This window comes from Homarus americanus, unplaced genomic scaffold, assembly GCF_018991925.1.
Source record: "Homarus americanus isolate GMGI-L3 unplaced genomic scaffold, GMGI_Hamer_2.0 scaffold41592, whole genome shotgun sequence".
NCBI lineage: Eukaryota > Metazoa > Arthropoda > Malacostraca > Decapoda > Nephropidae > Homarus > Homarus americanus.
In genome coordinates this window covers 386,758-412,819 of record NW_024740109.1, presented here as the reverse complement: position 1 = coordinate 412,819, position 26,062 = coordinate 386,758, and the positions used below count along the sequence as shown (strand labels likewise).

Here is a 26,062-nt window from a genome sequence, read left to right as displayed (position 1 = left end):
CAGGTACTGCAAGTACCGTAGTTACCTGGTGTTACTAGGGTGAAGTGGTACCATAGTAACTGTGGTACTGTTAGAAGAGGGTTACCAAAGAGCCGTTTACTGAAGCCTTTTATTACAACTGGCATCTGAGACACACACTACAGACTAAAATGATTATTATTAATTAACTAACATACGATATATATGCCAGGATATATCGACCTAAAAGAAAGTTATACAACCCACATAACAAACAGTAAATGTCCTCATAAAAGTATCAAGAAAATATATCCTTGTAAAAATTATCAAGGCACAAAGTTACAAAAATATCACAAGAATAAATATCCTTGTAAAACTATGGAATCCACTCATGAGATCTTAAGTTGGCGACCCTGGATGAGGAAGATGGTAAGGGATGATGACTCTAAATATTTGGTAGTTGTAGGTGGAGAAAATGGGGAGTGAGAGGGCATAGAGAAACTGAAGAAAACGTGATTAGGAGAGGATAGGGAGTAAAGAAAACGGGCGACGTGGAGAATAGATAACAAATAAAGAATATGTAAGAGTAAACACAGAAGAAAACAAGATATTAAGCGAGAAGACAATAAATATAGGTATAGAAGACAAAATAAAATACATACGAGATAAACAAGTAAACAGACACATGAAACAGGCAGAAGAAGAGAATTAATTAAAGGAACAAACACACAGACAAACACAGACAGGCGACATAAACTGAAGGAGACACAGTACAATAAAACGACACGCAAACACAAGGAAACATAAAAACAGGACATAAACAAGGGTGCAAACAGTATATTGACAACAGAACATAACAGGTGAATAAACAGCATACGTGACACCATACTTATACGTGACACAACAGGTGTATAAACAGAATTATTGACAAACATATATGACAGGTATAATTAATTGATCACACAGGTAAGAGAACAACCAATTAATAGGAGGAGGAAGAAGAGGAGAAGATAGAGGAGAAGAAGTAGGAGGAAAAAGAGGAGGAAGAGTGGTAGGAGGAGGAGGAGGAAGAGTGGTAGTAGGAGGAGAAGGAAGAGTGGTAGGAGGAGGAGAAGGAGGTGGTAGGAGGAGGAGGAGGAGGAGGAATTGACCTAATTTATCAAACAGGTAACCCGGTCAATTATTGCGAACACTGAGGTCATCCAGGCAGCAAAGACCAAGGTGACGAGTTGTGTGTCGACAGTTGCAGTGAATTGTGTAGGAGAGTAACAAAGAGGAATGTCTGAGGTGATTGATACTTTATGGTGGATATAGTATTAAGTGATGGTGACTGTGAACGATTACCTTTTCTTCTTTTTATTTTTTACAGATTAATGAAACAGTGGAGAGGTAAGTTGATTGTTTACAAGGGTGAGTAAATTTAAATTGTGGTTTTCAGAGGCAATAAGATAAGAGAGGAGAAGTGAAAATTGCTGTTTATGTTGCAGTAAAGTAAGGTTACGGGAGCAGTGGTTGTGCTGGAGACAGAGAGAACGTTTATGTAACAAACGGTTGAAATTCAGAGGTAATGTTGAGTACTGAAGAGAAGAATGGAAGTTATGGGATCATAGAGGTTTTGGAAGACTTTGTTGACTTGGGGCCTCTGGTGATGGATCAGAGGAAGGAGGTGAGGCTCTCAGGGGTCCTGGATTGGCTCGAGAGTGTACCAGACGCCAGTTCCTTCGTTGTAGACACGACCAGTCTCTGGGTCGAAGCTCAAGCCAGACAGCGCAGGAGGCTCCACCGACTTAGTCACAGCGCTCACCACTTTAGACTCTGTGGCTTGTGTATCTTCACCCGCTGCTGCTGGGGTCTTAGTGTTGACAGCTGCGGCGTCTGTCTCCAGCCCAGAGCGGTGACCAAAACCTGTTGTTGGGAAGATGACGCGAGGTGCTGGGGCGCTCTGGGTGACGGCGGGAACTCGTTGTGATACTCTTCTACCGCCAGAGCTACTGATGGGAGAAGAGGGAACGGCGCTCTGGGGGTAGAAACTCTGCCCGACAATCTCTGGGGGGAGGTAAGGGTTGAAGCCCAGCAGTTCAGGGAAAGCTGAGAGACTCTCTCCCTCTTTGCTGAGGTCTGGAGCGGCGCTCCCACTGTTCTTCTTGTACTCGAAGGTCTGCTTCTTGTTGTAGTACTGATAATTCTTCTTCCCCAGTCCTGAGTCCTTATCTACTCCTACTTTATTTTGGACCTTCTTGGGGGTCTTCTTCTTGGGCCTGTAGTCGTCACTAGACTCGTACACCTTGCTGGGCCCGGCAGTGCCTTCCCTCTTAGCCAGCTGGGACACGGTGCGGCTGGAGGCGGCGACGGTGGGGGGTTCAGAGTCAGGAGATGCAGCGACTGGGTGGGCGTACTCTGGTACCGGCTGGCTGTGGTAACCCCCGTGGTCCTACCAGCACACAGACACACACCAGCGTTAACATATTATAGCTAAATTATTTCAGCCATGCAACAGAGAGAGAGAGAGACTTTAAACTCGGGTGTGACTGTGCCTCGCTAAGTAATAACTAGACTATCCTCTATCACAACACAACATGGTGAGGTAGTGTGTCGTGCAAGATGCTTCACCTGTGCCCAGCCTTGAGGTATGGAGAGCTTTAAAATGGTCTTGGGAATGTCACTTATAACCCGGCTAAAACTGTCACTGGCACCGTCTAAAGTGTGAGATCTTACTACGTCAACCATCCTTGTGAAATACCTCCCTCATTACTACCATGGACCCCATTACTCAACGACCATTACTACCATGGACCCCCTCATATTGCATACGACCCCCCATTACTACCAACGACCCCCCATTACTACCACCAACGACCCCCATTACTACCAACGACCCTCATTACTACCAACGACCCCCCATTACTACCATGGACCCCCCATTAATACCAACGACCCCTCATTACTACCAACGACCCCTCATTACTACCAACGACCCTCATTACCAACGACCCCCTCTATTACTACCATGGATCCCCTACTACCAACGACCCCCTCATTACTACCAACGACCCCCTCATTACTACCAACGACCCCCTCATTACTACCAACGTACATCCTGGGATTAAAAATAAACTAAACAACAGTAGATGATAAGGTACAATAAGTCCTAAGTAGAAGAGATGGAGGTGGGTGTGGTTACAGAAGCCCATACTAGAGTAAAAAAAAAAGGGACAAATAATTCCAGCCAGGGAAGCTACAAGTGCCTTGATTTTAAAATATGTTCAGTACAAGACCAACCAACCAACCAACCTCCTGTCTCTTGTCAATAGCCTTCTCACTCCTCCCTCCTCTTCCTTTTTTTTTATTTAATTTTTTTTCTCATTAATATTACTGTAATTTCTCACTACTAAAGCGTCTTGCCCATTGAGAATAAATCAGTAGTAATATATTGACTCTTCACGATATATTAACGTGATATTCTGATGATAATTTTTTTTCATTATTTTGGGGTGAATAAATCTGAATTATTCTTTATTAGTGAATCACATTTCAGTATCACGAGTAAAAAAGGTAATTAAGTGTTGGTCATAGGAAGAGTGTACGTATTATACTAACGTCATGTCCGTAGCTGTCGTGTCCGTGGTCGTCGTGTCCGTAATCGCCGTGTCCGTGATCGTCGTGTCCGTAGCCGTCCTGAAACGTGAGACGGTATATAAGCGAGGGAGGAAGCGGGCCGGACCAACCATAGCAGCCGGATACTCACGTGAGAAACATTCCTCGCCGCTAAGAATATAAACACGTACAGTACCTCTAACTAATTAACTTGAGATAATGAACACAAATAACATCCACAACACCATCAGTTTTTTACTAACTTCTGCTAAAGACACGTTAAACTAGACACATTATTACGTGAAACAATCCTTTCCTAAAATTTAGACTTTTAGTTTGTTTTTGTCCTTTATCAAGTGAACGTATCTAAAGTAATGTGTCTGTATAATTTCAATGTTATTCTTACATCTTCAGGCACACTACTGTAGGAGGAAGACTCACTGTGGAAACTTTTTGTGAATTTGGTGTCAAAGTTTCAAAGTTTCGCGTGTTATATTTTCCCTTAACTGGAGAATGAGAAAATAAATAATACATCTATTGACGATGAATATTGTAGCTCCTAGCACATATGAGCGTCACTGCTGGCATAACTCTGATGAACATTCGTCTAGCGTAGCACATATTATATGGTAGAAGAGATCGCCAGGTGTTTATGAGTGCCTGTGCCGGTAAAGGTGATTTTTTTTTATTCCACGCGTTTACGGGAAGACTAACAAATCAACGTGTGTATCTCTGGAGTGTTAAGGCCAGGCACAGCTCCTTGTATGTGTGACCTTTGGCTGGAGGACACACAGGAGAGCTGACCTTTGTGGTACACCGTGGCGCTATAATGTAAGGCCCACCAGGTGTAGTGTGAGGAGCCACCAGGTGTAGTGTAAGGGGCCACCAGATGTAATGTGAGGGGCCATCTGACACACCTACCATGGTCCATCTTCTCCCTTGTACGTGTCCGTGTCAACAAATCATGACCCACAAACTCAAAATATGGACAACCTCCAAAAAACACTAATGTCTTCAGTATTCCTCAAGTTTTGTCGTAAAAACTTCCCCTTAAAGTCGACTAAAACTTCTAGTACAATGAATTCAAGTAAAAGCTATTAACTAACTTTTATAACAATTACAACTATTATTTTACGTACGTGCAGCTACACAACCAAGCTAAGTTGAGGAGCAATACTCACGTCGTGGTGGTCGTCGCCGTGTCCGTACCCTCCGTGGTCGTCGCCGTGTCCGTACCCTCCGTGGTCGTCGCCGTGGTGATCGTCCTGTAGAAAGATTAAACAATCAGAACTACCATGACCTTAACATCCCTCATAAGGTTCAAATCACCTTTTTTAAATATCTACACTACAACCCTGATCCTCTAAAATCTTGACATTATTATTCTCATAGATGAAGACACGAGAATGCACCTACTGGTTGATATAAAGTTCAATCACAAGGTAGAACGTTTAATATGACATTACACTGAGACCCTGCTTTAACTAGATACGTTCAATAAACACAAATTAGGAGAGAATCCTGACCTACGAATCTCAGTGAATCTCGACTCAAGACTACCAATGGTTTTATGATAAAGACTCAACCCTAACTGAATAGAAAAGAACACATCTGGTAACGGTAGAGTCTCGGGATAATTATGCAGCCATTTTTATGTAGTAATTAATGCGAGAACGTTACATACAACCTGATATCTCCCCAAAAACGTGTAAAAATTTATCGTATGGAAATTTGGGGAACTGTCTGGTACTCACATGGTACTTAGGGGCGTGGTTGTAGTCCCAGTAGTGTTCACCGTGGCCACCCTTGGCGTCCTCCCACCTCACCTGCCGGACACACACACACATTCAGTATAATTAAAACACAAAAACATCAATAATAATGATAATAGTAGTTGTAATAATAATAATAATAATAATAATAATAATAATAATAATAATAATAATAATAATAATAATAATAACAGTGATATTTTGCCCTGATTAATGATAACGCTACCAGCAGGGGGAGGGGGAGGAGGGGTAATTACTATAGGTTAGGTTACGTTAGGTTAGGTTAAGGTCTTTGATTATCAGGTGATATATACTTGGGTGCCTAATCTTCAGGTGATCCAATAAATGTTTCGGAAATCAACAGAAACGGAGATAAAGACATGAACTGTTCCCCAAATGTACTGTAAGAGCTAGTGAAGTAACATGAGGGGAGTAACCTTAGTCTTGAAGTTGTGGTGTGGTCCAGCCTTTTCGTACCTCTCGATGTTGTGGTAACCGTTGCCTCGCTTGTACCCGAATTCATACTCCTTCTTGGAGGGCTGGTGAGCGTACCTACCGTTATAAATGGAGAGAAGGGGAACGGTTACTAATTGTTTTCAAATATTCTAACACAGAAAATAGAATATTGAATTAATTACGAGGTTTTTGGGGAAAGGAGATTCAGATGGAAGTGCAAATTATTTATGACGATTCAAAACTAATTTGAACAATGGAAGTCATGTACATATGTTAATGCAGTCACATGCTGTACACATAGTTGTATATAGTACTCACATGAAGTACTTGCCGTCGTCGTGTCCTCCTTGTCCACCTCCGTGTCCGTATGTGGCGGCAACAGCTAGGTCAGTGGAGGCCGCTACACCCACCGTCTCCGCTCCTACACACAAACACTCCTTCACTTACTTGTACACAAAGATGAACTTAACAAATCATAATCAACGTGGAAATATGATTAATTATTAAACTGGTGAAAACTAATTGATTATTAATTACTTAAATATAATTAGTTATAAAAGTAATGTGATTTTTTAAAATATTATAAACTGTTTATCAAATTGATGACAATGTTAGAAGAATGGACTTAAAAGACTTGACTACCATATCACCTTAACTACAATTGTTATCTTTCTTAACTATCAATAAATAATTACATTTTTATTTACCTTAACTATAAACAAAGAGACTAAGATCACCAGAACAGGACATGGTTATAACTACAACAAATAACACCTCCACAACACCAGAATACAGAGTCGAAAATTCAGCATCTAATCCAAAGCTGTAACTTACTTTGTCGAGGGTAGGAATTACAAGACAGCCTTTAAGCGCGAGATCTTTGATGTCACGGATGTGTCTTAATGTTTCAGACATGTGGAGAGTATGAATGAGAAATGTAAACACTGAGAGACATTAGAATATTGATCAGGAGGAGGAAGAACGCTAGCGGGGTGTTTCTGAAGTAGGTGGAGGTGGAGGAGGAGGACATTTCTGCAGCAATTGGAAACAGGTGTCAATAGTGGACGTTGAAAGAGAACTCGGGTTGTATGGAGACTGAGTGAAATACAGAAGAGGTTTTGTCCAGCGTCACACATACAGAGGTTTTGTCTCAACAGTGCAGAGTCTTCACAAGTGGATAATGAATATGAAGAACATCAAGGAATGACGATCGTACTCATGATCGTTCGTTTACTTTTGTTTTGTAATTATCAAATCGCTTCTGTGCTTCATCTTGACGTGTCTGAACTTGTAACAGAGTGAAACCATCGAGACAGAAAACAGTAACATACTGTATGATTTAATTACACCCCACAACACACCCCACAGCTCCACCTGCCCCACAACACACAGACCAGTTCACACACCCCACAGCTCCTCCTGCCTGCCCTTACACAGACCAGTTCACACACCCACAGCTCCTCCTGCCCCCCCAACACACAGACCAGTTCCACACACAGCTCCTCCTGCCCCCACAACACACAGGGCCAGTTCACACACCCCACAGCTCCTCCTGCCCCAACACAGACCAGTTCACACAGCTCCTCCTGCTCCACAGCACAGCCAGTTCACACACCCCACAGCTTCACAGCAACACAGACCAGTTCACACAGCTCCACCTGCCCCACAGCAACACAGACCAGTTCACACCCCACAGCTCCTCCTGCTCCACATAGCACAGACCAGTTCCACACCCCCACAGCCACCACACACAGCAACACAGACCAGTTCACACACACCCCACAGCTCCTCCTGCCCCCCCAGCACCAGGTTCCACACCCCACAGCTCCTGCCCCCCAACACACAGACCAGTTCACACACCCCACAGCTCCTCCTGCTCCACAGCAACACAGACCAGTTCACACACCCCACAACTCCTCCTGCCCCACAACACACAGACCAGTTCACACACCCCACAGCTCCTCCTGCCCCACAACACACAGACCAGTTCACACACCCCACAGCTCCACCTGCCCCACAGCAACACAGACCAGTGAATGGTAGTGTCACTTCAATTACTGTGAGGTTCGGGAGGCTGTGTTGTTGGTCTTACCTAGCTGGTCCGCAGGCGTCTGCTGCTGTTGCTGCGCCCACACCACCGGCGGGAGGCAGCTGCACACACAAACCGCTACCGCCATTGTCACCGCCAGACTCTGTAGGAACCATCATGGGTTATTATGGTGATAAAGAATACTCGGGGAAGGCGAGGGTCACCTTCTCAAAGGTTAGTGAGTTAAATATTCCTCTTAACCGGACATGTAAAAATACATCTAACTGTCTCACTTAAATGACTACACATGGAATATACCTTATGACGCACGAGGAGGAATAACGCCTTTAATACAAAATGTGTAGCACCTGAGGGAGGCCAGAGGTGTTGCCGGTAACTGAGTCTTCACCACCACGCGAGGGAGACTTTATACCACCCGACACACTCACCAGGTCAAGGTCGTCCCCACACCTGCTTACAGCCCTAGTTTTATAAAGAAATTTTCATACTACAATAGAACTTTCTCTCTCTTGTTAAAGAACTCTTTCTCGTGTCAGAGAAATCCCCTCCCGCTCTTTGCCATACAACTCCCTCCCCCTCTCTTGCTATAGAGCTCCCCCACTTTCTTGTCAGAGCTCCATCTCTCTTGTCATAGAGCTCCCCCTCTCTTGTCATAGAGCTCCCCCACTCTCTTGCCATAGAGCTCCCCCCTCTCTTGTCATAGAGCTCTCCCTCTCTCTCTCGTCATAGCCCCTCTCTTTCTTAGAACTCCCCTCTCTCGTCATGAGCTCCCCCCTCTCTTGTCACAGGCTTCCCCTCCTCATCATAGGCTCCTGTCTGGGCTTCCCCTCCCTCTTGTCATTAGAGCTCCCTACTCTTGTCAGCAGCTCCACACTCCTCTTAGAGCTCCCCTCCTTGTCATCTGTCGTTACTCACCATCCTCCTGGGTTCGACCATCCCCTGCTGTTGCTACGACTGGCTGTGATGCTGAATAGCCCTTGAGCACTCGTATATATACCACCCATCCGGCCACCCCCCCCTCCCCCACCAAAACTCGTAAGCACCCCAATGTGTGACGGTCACCCATTCCCAGGCAGGTCAAGAGCACAACCTCTACATCACCCACAACTTTTTGGAGCTTCTAAACTTGAAACTAAAAACGCCCCCCCATCCCCCGTCACCCCCGCCAGCTGTACCCCTCCCCCATGCCTCGTCTCACCTCATTTACTCCTTTCTTTATGCTTTCACGACTTACTTTCTGCTTTTTTACGTTGTCTGTGTGACGTGGAGGTGGCAAGAAGACCCGCGACGAGGGGAGAGAATGGTGATAAAGAAGATGAAGAGGGGAATGAAGGAGAGGAAGAGGAGAAGAAGAGAGATGGATGAAGCGGAAACGGAAGAAGGGGAAGAGGAAAAGACAGTGTAAGAGGGAAATACATTGTAGGATAAGGAGGAAAATACATTGGAGGATAGATGAATAGACAGAGGAAGACAAAAGAAAGGAAAAGAAGGGGAAGGAAGAGTAAAAGACAGAGAGGAAAAACAGATAAAGAGAAGACAGGAGGAGGAGGAAGCGGAAGAAGAGTAATAAACAAAAGGAAGAGAAAATGAAAAGAAGTGGAAAAGGTAGATAAAAAACAAAGAAGAGAAATAAAGATATGAGACACACAAAAGTTAAATGTTAATGGGGTAACTGTCACCTAATCCAGGGTCCTCGTTCTCAAAGGTTCGTACGTGTACTTGAATCCGCGGGCCCTGGGGTCGTACGTGTACTTAAGTCCACGGGCCAAGGACAGGGTCACAGATTGCCATTAGGAAAATTTACGCATCTACATAAACGAACACAATGCATAGGAAATGGCATCAATCGATTTTAAGTGGTCAGTTTACGAGTTCGTTAATTTTAGTGTGTGTGTGTGTGTGTGTGTGCACGGTTCCGAAAATCAGTGCCAAACTAACTTTATCCCCTAAACATTACAAACTGTAAGTACCAGCTCTGACGCTCAAAGTTGGCTGGACCCTCGTTTTTTTCTTCTCTTTTTTGGTCCATTGCTAACTAAAATTATCTTTATACACACAGAATCGCCTGAACTTTTCGCAACGTAACCAAATTAAAATGTTCGACGCCAACACTCCAGTAACGAGCACTTAGTCTATCATGAAGTAAGTAGATTCCCCCACCTATTATCTATGAAAAAATATCCTACCTGTCGAGTGAGGAATCAAGTGAGGCGACACCAGGCAGCGCTGTCACCAGTCCACTTCCTCCCGTTGCGAGAAATCAATTTTGCGCTGACGACGACACACGCTCTCGACTTGTAAGAATCCACAAAATAAAATCCTCTCACCCCCTCCCTCCCATCATTTTTATATGCCACTTGTTGCATTACACCGTTTACCGTTACAGATATTCTTCAATGACAAAACTTCTATAAACAATCTGAGCACCACAAGACAATCAAATGAACATCTATTATTTAACCAAGCCATACCCGAGATCAATAAAGGTGTCACAACCGTACATTAAACAATTTACTAATAACCCATACAGCACCTCAAGGATAACTGTACAGTATATACCAGAGCTGAATTGCTGATATTCCTCACACAGTGCAGGGAGAGGCAGACACGTCGAGTGAGTGCTGGCTGACCACAGGAGCGCTCGGCCTTTAATGTTAGGTGGTGTTTACGGTATCATGGCTCAACGCCTTTGCAGATGACTAGTAACTCAGAATAATTACAATTAAAGAGTACATTACACAAAATCAACGAAAACCGTATTTGACCTACACGAGAAAATGCACACAAACTGTATTACTTATATGAAATGAACAGAAACCCTATCACAATTGCAAAAAAATCCTATCACAAATACCCGATCACAGGTGAACAAGCGAGCCTGACAGGGCGCCACCAGGCAGTTCAGTCAATCTAGTGCAGAACCAAAGCCGTCACCAGTCATTTGTTTCATTGTGGTGGTGCTAGAAAGTGGAGTCTCCTGATGGTGATCCATTCTTTACGGAGGCACAGTCAGACCAGCAAGAAGTGACCGCCAGGATTGTGAAGGAGAGGAATGGGGGTGATGTGAATTTGAGGAAATTAGAGGGATGGGGGGCAAACTTGAGTGATTTGAGGAAATAGAGGAGAGTTGGGAGGGTGAAATGTTGAAGTGAGGATGGAAGTTGAAATGAGAGAAAGGTTAGAAGTTGGGTGGAGGGAGAGAGATGGGGAAGCATGAGCTTTCCTTTCTCTTTTTATTCACAGGCGACACGTTGTGCAGATTTGCAGTACCCGGCAAACGATTTTTCATGTCCATGTGCCCGGCGGATGAGCCAATATTTTAAGAGGAAGATTCCTACAACATGTGAAGGTAATTCATCTCTACATTAAGCCACCAACCAGCCTCTAGTCAGTCGGGTCAAGTTGTCAGCATTTCAAAGGAACCACCAAGTGGAGTGGCTGTAATTTCAGGTAGGGGGTTATTTTGTTAACAGTTCTGGTGGAAAGGTGGCTGTGGTATGGCTATTAAGCAATCACTGATTGAACAGCTTTCTAGTCTACGCAGCCGCCATACATAAAATAAACGGCCAGGAACCCAGTAACTCACTAGACCTACGTACTTTTAAAAAAATCAATGGTCAAGTGTACATTCACACCTTTCAGAAACCAAGAAACTCGGGCCGGTTCAGCTGTCCAGTTTGGTTCAGAAACCGCTTAACTTGCAAACTAATGTACCCAGCCCATTCAAAGCATAGATCTACAGTACAATGGAGGACCACTTACATTTAGACAATTATTTTGTGGCCCAGTGAGCATTTGCAAACTGGTGCTATAGTTTAGTTCCTATATTAAAGCATTGGACTTTGATATAGCTGCAATCACTGCAGTATTTGAAATGGACAACATTTTAGCTTGATTGCAGCACCCTTCATGTGCTTGCATCTATTATGTCTTTGTAGTTCAATTCTGGGTATACAGTATGTACAGATAATAGTGTAGGTCAACAGCAAATGTAACTTTTGGTAATAGTGGTAGTGAAAAATAACTTAAGTACTGTACTATTTACTATTGCTGCTATAAAATTTACCTATAATTACTCCAACTGTGATCCCTAGTTGTAGTACTTCCCCAATTTTACTAAAATACATTCATAAAAGTTTCCTCTTCCCTTATAAGTTTGAAAACGAATATTTTGCATGGGCATTCCACCATGTACAGGATGTTGGATATCAATTTCTACTAGAAAATTTGGGATTCCAGTTCCGGGGAAGCTGTCTATTCACTTCCAACTGTATAAACTTAAGTACCCCCCTTCAAATGGGTTAGAAAATAACAAGCAGGTTTACTTCATTTATTCTCCTTTGTGACAGTAACAATGCAGTACAGGTAATGAGAAATTAAACAGATTTACACTCCTGAACAGCATCTTTCATAAAACCAAGTTGATCCATTTAAGTAACAAGTACCAGCAACTGCTTGAAGCGGGAGACTTGAGGAATAAAGTACCTGTGAATGGGAGATTTTATTTTATTACAGTCATAAAAAATTATAACACTTCACCAGCATGAACCCTCAGTAAAATGAAGTTGACATCAAGTCTCAGCCGAAAGATGGTAAAGCATCATGTATATTAATTCATTATCAACTACAGTAGTCAAAACCTTCACTCACCTCTGCTCAATAGGCCAGACAATCTTGCATCCAAAACAAGGTACAAAATCTGAAATAAAAGAAGACGAACATGAGCTACAAGACGTATATATTATTTGTAAATCAAGAGACCCATTCCCCAATTGTGGAACTGTATATTTTCAGCCTTCCAGCTGCCATGATCTTTCAATAAAGTTAATAATTATTTATTATTATAATTTGCAAGTGCAATTTAAGCACTTGCACATCAATGTTTAACACAGTACTTCCACCAGATTCAAAGGGTACAAATCCTTCCAATCCACACTATAATCATATATTGTATACACTAATGGGACTGTCACCGTACCAAGCCAAACCTGAAAGCTTTTCCAAGAGTGGGGATGACACAGGATTGACTCCTGAAGGAAGCAAAGAAATACCCACGAAGTAGGGGATATTAGGGAAAATGGGATGCAATGTAGCATCACCAGTTTTCTGTCCATTAACCACACTAGCAAGGGTTTGCCATGATTACCTGGAGGCCTCTATTACAAAGTAGGAACTGGACATTATATGCAGGATGTCCAAGCACCCTCTCAGCTAGCAAGGCAGAGGTCACTACTCCAAGAGGTATTCACTTGCCTTTAATGATTCAAATAAAATTTACAGAATATTTTGTAAATTTCAGATCATTCTCAAGGTTGTCAAGCAAGTCCATTTAATTATTTTGTCTGGGGGGGCGGAATGAAACCTTCCCTTGTGCAGGGGCATAAGCAAGGTACAAGAACCCTGCAAATTAACCGCTTAAAGTGCCAAAAATCTTTTAAGGATCTTCTGTACATGTACAAGTTTATTAATCCTTCCAAATCTTTTTAAATTTTTAGTAATCCAATGTATTGCAGAAGATCATAGGCTCTTTGTTAATGAGCACCTCATAAAATTTCACTAAACAGTCTACTGCAAGTCTGGGAGATTTCTTTGTGATCCCCAGAAGAGGAACTTCACTCCCACCCACAGTGGGATGTGAAAGTTCAGTTGAAAACCTCTAGGCCTAAGCCCCCAGAATGTAAATTTTTCTAAAAAATATATTAAACCTCGACTTAAAATCAGCTTACCTAAACACAGACAGTGTTGTGATGAAACTGCAGAAGGCAACCTGAAACAAATAAATCCCATTAGTCTGAAGTCTCCCAACTTGAAAAAAACTTACAAAATCATTAAGAAATCAGTGTCAACAAGTTGTCACCACGCAATGCGTTGGAATCTGAAGACCGTCGTGACAATTTCATCATAATATAACTGCAGAACATTATCAATACTTGAATATTCATTGAGGTTATCTTGCTAAAGAAACAATTTTGTCCCAGGATCCTAAGATAGCAAGAAAACTTAGCTAGCACTATTATAAATATTCCACATGGTTTAAGGAGCTATTAGAAAACAATCTCTTTGGTCAAGACCGTGTCAACAAGTTAGATTCTGAAGACTACCATGGGACAATTTTTACTACAGAATTTAAGCCTTTTGTCGAGCTCACCTCAGCCATGCCGAATTGTTAACATCATCATCTCCGGAATGAACCAACCTGGAAAAAAATCAGGAATGTACAGTACTACCCAAATGCTTTTAAGACATTATATTCACAAGCAATATACTAATTATTACAGTAGCTTAGACAAATTCTTAAATTGTCAATATTTACATTGTATTATGTCTCGGGAGCATTAAGGAAAACTTCCCTCACGCAGGTTAGACATAAATTGATATAGCACCTTACAAAATTCCACATGATATAAGGACCCATGAGAATTTTCACGCGCTAAGTGCAAAAAATAATACAGTATACGGACTTTACAAGATTATGAAAGCTTATGACGCTCCCAATTCTCATAAATATGTAAACAATACAATATTTTACAAGATCATAGGCTCTATATTAAGAATAAACTTCACAAAATTTCACTACATAATGACAACTTACCATTTTCTGCACTTATATAATGGGTCCTTCCAACTTTCTTAGGAGCTTTCAAAGCAGAAATTTCACCACACTGTAGACTTGCTGCTCAGTTTACTCACAAACCCCTGCAGAAAAAATATTAAAATAAAGTATTAATCCTGTTTTTAATGCAGAATACATACTTATCTGAAAATCATTACAGCAACATGCAAACTACAATACGAGGAAGAGTAATACAGGTAGTACATGTACTGTGGATATATGTAGTAATGAACATACCATAAACCATGTTTAAACAACCCCCAGAGGATTATATCCCAACTCCCAAATGAAAACCTCTGGCTAAACTCAAAATGTTGCAACATTTATCCTCGACCTCATATTAGCTCACCTAAACAGATGCAGTGCTGTGATGAAACTGCAGGAATCTGCCTGAAACAATAGAATCCAATCAGCTTCCCTACCTAAAAATATTTTATTTATTTAAAAATTATAAATCAGTGTCAACAAGTTATCACCATGTATTGCGTTGGATTCTGAAGACCGTCGTGACAATTTCATCATAATCATTACTTCAAAATTTAATAACATTTTGTCGAGCTCACCTTAGCCATGCCAAATTGTTAACTCTTTTTCCTGGGACGAACCAACCTGGAAAGATAAGGAATGTACATTACTTCCCAACTGCCTCAAAGACACAGATTCACAAGCAATATATATAAAAAAAAAATGTATATTCTAATGTGGCCTGGAGCCTCCCTCGATAGCTACACCTTCGCCACCACTATATTACCTTAAAATTAAATATCCATGCAAACGCAGCTACCCTGTGTTGTGTTAGTCGGGGCCACAGATAAATGCAGCATTCAGCGACTGTCACCTGTGTATATCTGCAACCGTTGTCAGCTTTGGGGCCAAAGATCTCGTTCCCCTGAGGTAAAGCAAAGCAGAGGACAGTCAACACCTCAACTAGGATGTAACAACTTTTGGGCTGCCACTTCCATTCCGATAACACCTCCGCGAGTCTGGCATAGAAACATTTTGCACTTGGGCCCACCCCACCAGAAGTTGTGAACACAACACTCAGAATTCTCTCCCCACATGCCCTGATCTTGTCATTCTCGTTTTTCCTGTGTGCAGCGTCGAGAGCTAGGTTACGGTGACATGCGGCCAGGGGAACGAAAATCCTTCTGTCAAAGGCATGTTGTCCCCGCGTCCAGAATACCAAGCATTGACGTCCACACGAGCTTCGTTGGACGTGTTTGAAGTCCTGGGATGGAGGTTCTCGTCGTCTAATGATAGGAGGGGCGGTTTCACCATGACGTGACAGATTTCCTTCAGTAAATTTGCTGCAAGATCCCTTACTTCATCATGCCTCATGCATACGAATCCCCCTTTCTTGCACACCGTAAATTCTTATTACAGTATGTAGTTTAGGTAACTTCCTAAATTTTCAATATTTACATTGTATTATGTCTCGGGAGCATTAAGGAAAACTTCCCTCACGCAGGTTAGACATAAATTGATATAGCACCTTACAAAATTCCACATGATATAAGGACCCATGAGAATTTTCACGCGCTAAGTGCAAAAGATAATACAGTATACGGACTTTACAAGATTATGAAACCTTATGATGCTCCCAATTCTACACAAATATGTAAATAACGCAATATTTTACAAGACCATAGACTCTATATTCAGAATAAACTTCAAAAAAATTAACTACATGACAACAACTTACCATTTTCTGCTCTTATATAATGGGTCCTTCCAACTTTCTTCTCAGGGGCTTTCAAAGCAGACAAAACATTCCACAAACACCTGCAGAAAAATATTAAAATATAGAAGCATTAATCATGTTTTTAATGCAGAATACATGCTTAACTGAAAGTCATTACAGCAATATGCAAACTGCAGAATGAGGAAGAGTAATACAGGTAGTATATGTACTGTGGATATGTTTTGATTGATTGAAACATTTTATTTAGCCAGCAAGAAACAGATAGAGTGGATAATAACAATATTAACATGGCTGAGCCAGTTGAGAACCTGAGCTCTTTGAGGCACCTGATAAATACTATACATTTATCTCGAGGAAGTGTTATGTAACATTTAGCATCATCAAGTAGGTCATTGTCCGTACAACTCTCTTTTGTGCAGTAACCAGAGATTGTTAGCCAGTTTGAGGCGCCCACCTCCTGCACTACAGCTACTTTTTTTTAAGTTCTGGCAATTGCTGCAGTTTATCTCTTTGGGTATGCTGCGGTTCTGTCGTAATGGACAGCCGATTTTTATTACAGTAGTTTAGATAAATTCCTAAATTTTCAATATTTACATTGTATTATATCTCGGGAGCATTAAGGAAACCTTCCCTCAAGCAGGTAAGATAAATTGATATAGCACCTTGCAAAAGATAATATAAGGACTTTTACAGAATAAATTTCACTACATAATGACAACTTACCAATTTTTCTGCCCTTACATAATGGGCATCCTTCCAACTTTCTTCTCTGGAGCTTTCAAGGCAGATACAACATTACACCACACTGGATTCTTAGTTTAATCACAAACACCTGCAGAAAAATAACATTAAAATCCTAATAAGTACCAAATCTACATTTATGAATATCATCTAATCAGAAACTTCACATTTTCATTATCCAATATTCAAGGTAGGTAAGGTTATGTCATCACATTTACCCAAACTTCACTTTACCCCCAAAACAATAGTAGTCAGAACTACTACAGTATAAGTTTACTATAACTTAGCCACTAAACTTTGGGTTACATGGTAAGGTACTTTTAATTCTGCTCTGAAATCATGATGAACTTGTATTGAAGCACAGAGGACTTTAATAAGATGATGCAAATGAAATTTGGTTTTTTTAATTAATTGAAAGATTATTGCATAAAATCATTCTTCCTTACTGTTCAAGTGATGGTGGAAGACACACCTATACACATAGAATAATGTCCAACACAACCTGAGGAGGAAGAGAGTACACAATTAGACAAAATATTTCTAACAACCCTTCCTGAAAGTATTGTTGCCTTTTCAGATTACCATATCGTCACAAATGCTTTCAGAGACTCTAGTCTGAAATTACGGTAGGATTTCATCATGCTTAATGCTGGTGGGACCTTCGACATTTGGGTGTACATGTAGAACGGTAATTGTGTAACAAAATTAAAAGAAAAGATCACATTTCCCAAAATTTATAAGAATAAAATTCTTATGCAACATTAATAAAGCTTTTGGCTTCTTATATTTCATAAAATAAAATGCAAAACTTCAGTATGCTATACATACTATATATACTAACTTACCAATGCTAGAGAATGCCATTCCTGTCCAATCCAATACCAGATTCTGTAACAATAGATATAATATTGAGTACAAATACATTGAATACAGTACGTTACATTATAATGTATTCACTAAAAGATCTATTTAAAACATGCTCAGTAATTCTATCCCCAACACATTCAACCAAGCAATGACCAGGCTGTGACTGCATACTGGTTAGGGCTCCTGGGCTATCACTTGGCAACGTGTCATCTTTGAGTGACCAATGGGATGCCTGAGCAGTGCAGTGTCCCAACTCCACACACATTTGCAAAATGCATTTGGGAAACCAGCAGTACTGTACAGATTTTCCTCGCCAATTAGTAGTATATTACATTTTTGGTCATTGGAACATGTTTTCACTGTGATCCAAACTAGTAAAATGTCTACTAGTTAATGGTCTGCATGTGACATTATTCTTCCCCGAACTTCTGACCAAAATTTATATTTCCATAAATTTGGTGGATGAACTGTCGGGCGATGAGAAAAAATACAAGTAAACTCACTTTTTTGTAACACTAGTTCCAACAGTCTAGCATACCCAGTCTTCTGTAAGAAGAGATTTGGAAGAATTATAATTTGGACAAACTTAAAGACAGCTAGCAATAACACTACAAAAACTTAACTGGTTTATCACATTACTTGTTCACTTTAAACGACCAAAGTACAGTGGTACCCGATTAATGAGCACAATTGGTTCTAGTCACTTATTAACCGAATATGAAAATTATTATTATAATATGTATATATATTATAATAATAATTATTTTCATATTCGGTTAATAAGTGACTAGAACCAATTGTGCTCATATATATATATATATATATATATATATATATATATATATATATAGATATAGATATAGATATAGATATATATATATATATATATATATATATATATATATATATATAAGTACAGTCAGTATTATCAGACAGGCAGGAGAAATTTCATCATAAGGCTTCAGCAAACAGTTGCGAACCCTCTCCATTATCATCATATATGTATTTACTTAGTCACATAAAACTGTGGTTAAATTAGATCCCATAATCACCTTGTATAATGTCTGGGCCTTGGTGAATCAATGGTGAAGTTCCACAACCCTCTAATGTCTGAAAGAATAAAAAAATAAAAATGTCAATAACCAAAGTTGCAATTAAAGCATGACTGTTTATTATCAAGAACTAGCTTCAACTACGGAAATCTTCAAGTCACAAAAAAGGCCAAAACCATTAGTACGCCAAATTTTGTACTATGGCTAATTCAGAAGACTTCATACTCACAGCAAATCGTTTATTTTACAATCTGCATCCTTGCTCTGAATCTACTCTACGTGATCAAATTGTAATTTACTTTTACTATTGTCCAATCGGCTTAACCAATTCTTAAAAATTTTGACAATTTCTGCTAGAGAATTTGGTTACATCTGCAATTTTAATGTTAATTCCAACATCATAACCTGCTAACTAAACACAAGTTATACCAAAATAAATAAGACACTATCCATGTATAGTCTATTAAGATGACTACCACGACTATAGATTTTTTTTAAGATTACCCATAAATTCAAGACAGCTACACCATTCCCTCTTTCATTTGCATTGTCTTGCATCCACCAAATTTAGCTGTACAGTACTCGGTCATCACAAAAATGCCGACTAATAATTCTTACAGTTGTTAAACATATCGGAATAACATTTGTTTGAAACATTCTAGAAAGACTCTGGTTATTATTAACCAAGCCTGCTGGTTGTTTCTCATGCTCTCCCACGGTGCAAAAGCAGAGACAACAATGTAACCGCTGATCGTCTAGTGGTTCTCATTACCCAGAATACACACATTAAACGTTTACTTCTCAATGCAGTACTTCCTAAAAACTTTTTTTTAAACCACAGTACCCTCCCAATTCACTCCAATCCCCGAGTAGGATTAATTTGGACAAATTGCTGTGGCACCAAAGTACCACTGCAATCACTTTTGTACAGTACCATCAAGAGCACACACTACACTTACTGGAAAATGCCTTCACCCAGACTTTAGCTGAAAACTTCTATCTTCTGTCCACATCCCATATCTAAAATATGCAAAGAACAAATAAGCATAATGTAGAGTATACATAATATTTAATTAACACTTAATGAATCAGATAAATCCTTTTTCAATATCATATATAATCAACATCGCAAGATAATCATCATAAACTTTATGTAAACTACCTTTGGCATTTAAACTTACAGAAACAAACCAAAGTTAAAGAAACAATATTCTAGAAAAGCCAAAGTACTTACCTTTCAAGTTAATTTTATCCATTGTATATCATGAACTGGACATCTCATTTCATCTGGAATTTGTGTCCATCTGTCACCTGGAGAAAGGCAATTGGGATTTGTTAAAATACTGATATTGTTGTAGTGTCTCCATAGCATGGCTAGCCTGACATCACACCATTCCAACTCAATTCTCATTTGCAGTGTGCATGAAAATGCTTACCATATACATTTGTTTGAAACATTCTAGAAAGATTCTGGTTATTATTACCAGAGCCTGCTGGTAGTTTCTCATGCTCTCCCACGTTGCAAAAGCCGAGACAACATCATGTAACGACTGATCGTCTGGTGGTTCTCATTCATTAACCACAATATATTACCCCTTACCAGCCAGATACCAACAAGTTTTCTTTTCATTACTTCCTTAAAGCTAAATGATAAAATCCATTAACTGCTACATTTATGGCTCAAATTATGCTAACACAAAAGCCTTTACCATATAAATAACATGGTTTAACATACTGGGAACATGTAACAAGACTCAGGGACAGTTTCTAGTATCTGATACAGTACTCAAAAACCAAATAAATAAATCATACCAAAGGGCAACAAGAACATAATTATGAAGCACACTTAAAAATATAATCTTCAAACCCAAATCGTTTCTCCAACAACAGCCCTCAGGATTTTCTAGTTGAAATACAAGGGCCAGATCAAGCACTAATGTAGTCTCATTCTATTATGCAATGGGTAATACTGTACTGCACTCCACTATTTTTGGACACTTGTACAGGTAAACTGCTTACGGGTATTTTCAAATAACTTTCTGTGGGGGACTTCATGAAAATTACAAATAATGACAAGGTTTCCTTCAGACAACCTTTTGTCTTGCTTGTCTAACAACCTAACAACCCCAAAAACCCTGCAGAAGCCATTTTGAGTTCATAAAACATATTTCCTAATGATTTTCAATTGCACAAATCACTTCAAGTAACCACCATTACAGTATATAAAATACTTGTTACCAAAAAACCCAGCACTTGGTTGTCATTACAGGTACTGCACTTGCTATTTCCCCAGGGCAGGAAAGTGATCTCCGGTAGATAGCCCCTCAAAAATATGGAGCTGACCTACAACACCAACAGTGTCCTAGTACAGTATAAACATCCAATTTCAAAAAGGCAACTCAGATTTACTTCAATTAGAAAGTAAAATTTTACCCAAACAAACTAAAATGCACATTACTATGGATTAGTAAAGTAACACCCATAATTCTATTACTGTACTTACCCATGACTGCTGAAGTTGATAATCCCTTCTCCAAGCAGTTGACAAACATTAACCACTTTATGCCCTGGCAGGAGAAACTTCCATTAAGATCTGTACTGTATATGTATAAGTATAGTAACATTTAAATAACAGTTTCCTCAGTTCTCCAAGGTAAGACATTGAGCCGTCATCCATTATGTCCAGCATCAAAAAAGAGTTATCATCATAAACTATTGAACACTAGCAAAACCTTTTGACTAAAATGCACAAATTTCTACAAATAAATAAACTAATCTGAATTAGGAAGAGCTTCCATAGCCAATAACCCTGCTTTCAAAAGATTTTTAATGTTTATTAAATTCATGTTAAATTCCCAAAACAAATATCTAATCAAAGAATAACCTGGTTTAACATAATGCTAACATGTAACAAGCCTTCTATAGGTATAGTTTTTTTTTAGTACCTAGTACTCGAACAAATTATTCTTACCAAACCATACGAGGCATGCTAAATATAAATCTTCAAACCCAATCGTTTCTACCCCAAAAGCCAACGGGATATTCTAGCTGAATTGCAAAGGCCAGATCAAGCACTAATGCAAAGGGTAATACTGTACTGCACTATTTTTGGACACTTGTGCAGGTAAACCACTTATTTTCCAATAACTTTTTATAGTCAACTAGCTTACCCCCATGAAATTTTCAAACAAAGACCAGGCTTCCTTTGAACAACTTTTTCACCCTTGTCAATTTATGACCACGCTTAACATTCCCGTCAAGGTCACTCTGACTTTACAAAACTCAAACAAACGTTTCCCAATGACATTCAATCTCACAATCCCATTATGACAATAAAAACTCCAGCAAATCAAATTGGATTCCTTCTCATTACAGGTATTTGCAATTTCCTAAGGCAAGAAAGTGATGTTCAACAACAGGTAACCATCCAAAAGTTGGGAGCCGACCTACAACTGTCCTAAATAAACATCTTGTTCCGAATTGGCAACTCAACCGATTTATTTCAATTAGATTGTAATATCTTATCAAAAACTATAATGCACATTACTATGAATTAGTGAAGTAACACCCATAATTCTATTACTGTACTTACCCATGACTGCTGAAGTTGATAAGTCCCTTCTCCAAGCAGTTGACAAACATTCAACCACTTGATACCCTGGCAGGAGAAACTTCCATTAAGATCTGTATATGTATAAGTATAGTAACATTTAAATAACAGTTCCTCAGTTCTCCAAGGTAAGACATTGAGCCGTCATCCATTATGTCCAGCATCAAAAAAGAGTTATCATCATAAACTATTGAACACTAGCAAATCCTTTTGACTAAAATGCACAAATTTCAACAAATTAATAAGCAACTCATCTGAAGTAGTTTTAAGAACACAACAGAGGCAACCGTTAGGCAGACCAGTTTACTGGTAACTCCTATTGCTCATGTCTATCCAACCTATTTTTGAAGCCTCCCAACGTGTTTTACTTCGTGATGGTTTGACAACTTGTTCCACTCTTCCACTAGAAAACAGTGCGTTAATGTTCGAAATAAGGCAAACAGAGTATTGGGTTTTATGTCTAGAAGTGTAAGTAACAAGAGTGCAGAGGTCTTATTGCAACTATATCTTGCGCTAGTCAGGCCGCACCTCGATTATGCGGTTCTGGTGCCCCGATTATAGAATGGATAATTCACTAGTCGGTGCAGCGAAGAATGACAAAAATGATTCCGGGACTTGGAAACCTTCCACATCAGGATAGGTTAAAGAAACTTAACTTGCATTCCCTAGAAAGACGAAGAGTGCGGGGAGATATGATAGAAGTATTTAAGTGGGTGAAAGGAATCAATAAAGGGGATATAGATAAAGTTCTTATAATATCCGAGCAGGATAGGACTCGGAGCAACGGATTCAAGTTGGATAAATTTATGTTTAGGAGGGAGATAGGAAGAAACTGGTTCACAAATAGGGTGGTGGACGAGTGGAACAAGCTCAGCAACTTTGTAGTAAGTGCGGGAACTCTGGAAAGTTTCAAAAGGAGGCTAGATAGATTCATGGATGATAGAGTGGTAGTAACTCTCGACAGGAGCTGCCATGCACAGGCCAACCGGCCTATTGCAGACTCCTTATGTTCTTATGTACTAGTAATGTAGGGTGTCATACAGAGGCGATTTTTTTTTTTTTGGAGTTTGAAAAATCGGCCCATGGTATTAATGATGTAGTTCTATGTGCAGAATCATGTGATATCTTCAGATTTGAAAAGTTTTCATTTTTTGCTAGGTAAATTTTAACTTGAAATCTTATGAAAATTCAGTATTCCCACCCTTTTACCAACACCACTAAATAGCTTATTTAAAGTAAAGTAAATGTATCAGGTTAATTTATTAGGATGAAAATGATCCAGAATAGTGAAATGAATGATCTTGACACATTTATTGAATTTAATATTCCTTTAGAAAACAAAATCATCAAATACAAAAACCGGTTTTACTACTACTACTACGACCCGGTGTTGCTGCACACCATAGAGAACATGTCTTTCTTGCTTCTGTTTCTACTCATCACCTCCCTGCTGACCACCTGAGCTCGGATGTAGCCTTCCCTCCTCTCCTGGCTGTACACGTGACTGCTGGCCTCGCTCACTTGCTGTACACAACGCTCTATACTCTGGGTGTGCGAGGGCCAGGCAGGGACATGCATGGGGTTGTCCAGGAAAGCTCTGACTTGAACATTGGTGAGGCTGCAGGTAAGAGGGGGCTCACTGCCAGCCTGGATGTTATCCAGATCTATGAGATCAGTGAGGGTCTTGGCACCTAGATTGACTTCAGGAGTCTTCCTGACCCTGAAGGAATCGTCACCAACTGATTCGTCATGCCCAGATCCTCTCATAAGTCTCATATCCAAGATCTTTTTGACTGCCACTCTTCTCTCCTCCTCATCCTTACTGCAGAGCATTGTCTGCAGAACTGCCTCGGGATGAGCATACCAGGAAGATCTCAGTCTGCTCCACAATCTGAATAACCTTCCTTGGCCGACTCCTCAGGAGCTCAAGCTGGAAGAGAACATGCCTCGGACCTTCGGAGAACGATGACTTGACCTTGGTGTTGAACCAATTTGGCAAGTAGACACTCACGATGAATTGGACAACAAGTCTCAGGTTGTGAGGCTGGTTCCCTTTCAGTTTATGATGAGCGACCCAAATTCTGCAGAACCTGAGAGCCATTGTGAGCCACCTAGAATGTGAGACTGGACCTATCTGCAGGTAATTAAGTCTATCAGGCATGACCCCAGTTTTGATGGCACTGCAAATCATGTAACCATAGTACTGGTCAGTACTCAGGTCGTCAATGACAGTATGTGCAAGCTCAACGAGTGGAGGGCCAACTGTGATTTTTTCAAAGCTCGGATTTATTTCTAACTCAGTGGCAGAGTCCAGCATCTTGCCAAGAGGACCAGACCATCTGTTTGAAAGTCTTGCCATCCAGCTCCTGGATCAGATGTCTGAGTGGCAACTCGTTGGTGTGGAGGTCACAAACAATCCAGACCAGCTTCCTCCCAATCTTCCGCTCTATCCACTGTATGACCCCCCCTTGCCACCCTGTGTTCGTGTTGGTGCTGTCCTCCAATGGCCTGCAGGGTCTGGTCTCGTTCCTCTCTCTGAGCCAGTTCACAATGTTATCTGCCACTATCTCAGCTGGTTTCCTGATGTCATCTTTCTCTGGAGTGAAATGCCACAAATACTTCCCTCCTGGTTCACTGCAGCAGGAGTAGTGTTCCTCCTTCACCATGGCAGGGAACAACTTGTCAGAATCTCCAACTTTCATGAACACTTTAGTGTCATCCCTTCTCCCATCAAAGAACAAACAATTGATTCCATTTTCTCTTATCCCCTTATCAAACTCCTCTTCTAGGTTACTGACAAGTTTCTCCTGAGCTCTCCTTACTTTGTTATGATCTCTCACCAGGTGAACATCATCAGGTGTTATCAAACCACCGTCAATCCAGGCAGCTGTTGCTATCTCTGCAGTTTCTCCGAGACCAGTGTGGTGTCGCATGCTGGCCAGAACTATGCTCGGGATATCTTTCCTATTTCGAATCTTATGCCTGGAAGGTTTGGGATCATTATTTTCTGGGTTAGGGACAAAGTCACCGTTCTCCTGGTCAGCACTCGGATCAGCCATGGCGGAAGTCATTAAACTCTGAATCAGCTTGACTCCAATCATCGGCCTTTTTTTACCTCACCCTGGGCCTTCTCAAGTCTCTTTTCCTCGGCAACTCTTCTCCTCTTCTAAGTCTCTTTACCTCGGCAACTCTTCTCCTCTTCTGTCTCTCTGTGGCAGCCTCCTGTCTCTTGGACTCCGGAATATCTTGGCTAGAAATCATGAGAGCCCCTATACTGCCAGTCTTCTCTCTCTGTGCTTTGACAAATGCCAGTTCGATCACAGGAATCTTCAGTTCACGCTTGCAAATACAGGAGATGTGGGCCTCGGATTTACAGTCACGATCGCATCCAAACTCAGGACAGAGAACAATTGGGCACTTGCAAGTAATTATGTCAAATAACTGGTCCAGTTGCTTGGCAAACCTGTCCTTAACTGCAAGTTTTCCTCTCCCAAGAGAGATATCTCTTGCCTTTTCCCAACTGGCTAGCAGTCTCTCACTAATCTTCTTCTGACTTGTTATGACTGGAGGCTTGAACTGAGCGTTAGCCAGAGTGTACTGTGCCAAGACAGCTTTGGTCATATCACTGGCAATGTCTTTGTTTGTGT

At 40.6% G+C, this 26,062-nt stretch overlaps 1 protein-coding gene and 1 long non-coding RNA gene across 5 annotated transcripts; both read right to left on the bottom strand.

Annotated features, from left to right (window-relative positions):
• Positions 1-1,109: 1,109 nt before the first annotated feature.
• LOC121875202 lies at positions 1,110-7,967 on the bottom strand. The gene is made up of 7 exons (XM_042379647.1): positions 7,873-7,967; positions 6,099-6,201; positions 5,762-5,876; positions 5,307-5,378; positions 4,734-4,817; positions 3,556-3,633; positions 1,110-2,389 (listed from the first exon to the last, which is right to left on the bottom strand). The coding sequence occupies exons 1-7, from the start codon at positions 7,955-7,957 to the stop codon at positions 1,634-1,636; spliced, it is 1,293 nt and encodes a 430-aa protein (XP_042235581.1). The 5' UTR covers positions 7,958-7,967; the 3' UTR covers positions 1,110-1,633.
• A 4,179-nt stretch (positions 7,968-12,146) lies between these two features.
• On the bottom strand, positions 12,147-23,848 carry LOC121875212. 4 transcript variants are annotated; one of them, XR_006090564.1, is made up of 18 exons: positions 23,791-23,835; positions 22,398-22,463; positions 21,309-21,372; positions 20,040-20,116; positions 19,765-19,825; positions 18,806-18,863; positions 18,257-18,299; positions 17,732-17,774; positions 17,333-17,388; positions 16,869-16,977; positions 16,146-16,225; positions 15,007-15,052; positions 14,793-14,833; positions 14,423-14,526; positions 13,979-14,026; positions 13,557-13,597; positions 12,481-12,529; positions 12,147-12,315 (listed from the first exon to the last, which is right to left on the bottom strand). It is a non-coding gene; the product is annotated as an uncharacterized LOC121875212 (long non-coding RNA). The 4 variants fall into 4 exon arrangements; XR_006090565.1 differs by having other exon boundaries at positions 14,793-14,829; XR_006090567.1 differs by having other exon boundaries at positions 18,257-18,296.
• Between the last annotated feature and the right edge of the window lie 2,214 nt (positions 23,849-26,062).

What these genes read in the sequence shown, in the direction of transcription:
- LOC121875202 (XM_042379647.1), bottom strand. Translation starts at nt 7,957, where the DNA reads ATGGCGGTAGCGGTTTGTGTGTGCAGCTGCCTCCCGCCGGTGGTGTGG. An exon ending in GACGCCTGCGGACCAGCTAG is followed by an intron (nt 6,202 to 7,872) that starts GTAAGACCAACA and finishes GTTTGTGTGTAG; the next exon opens with GAGCGGAGACGGTGGGTGTA. An exon ending in ACCACGCCCCTAAGTACCAT is followed by an intron (nt 4,818 to 5,306) that starts GTGAGTACCAGA and finishes ATCTTTCTACAG; the next exon opens with GACGATCACCACGGCGACGA.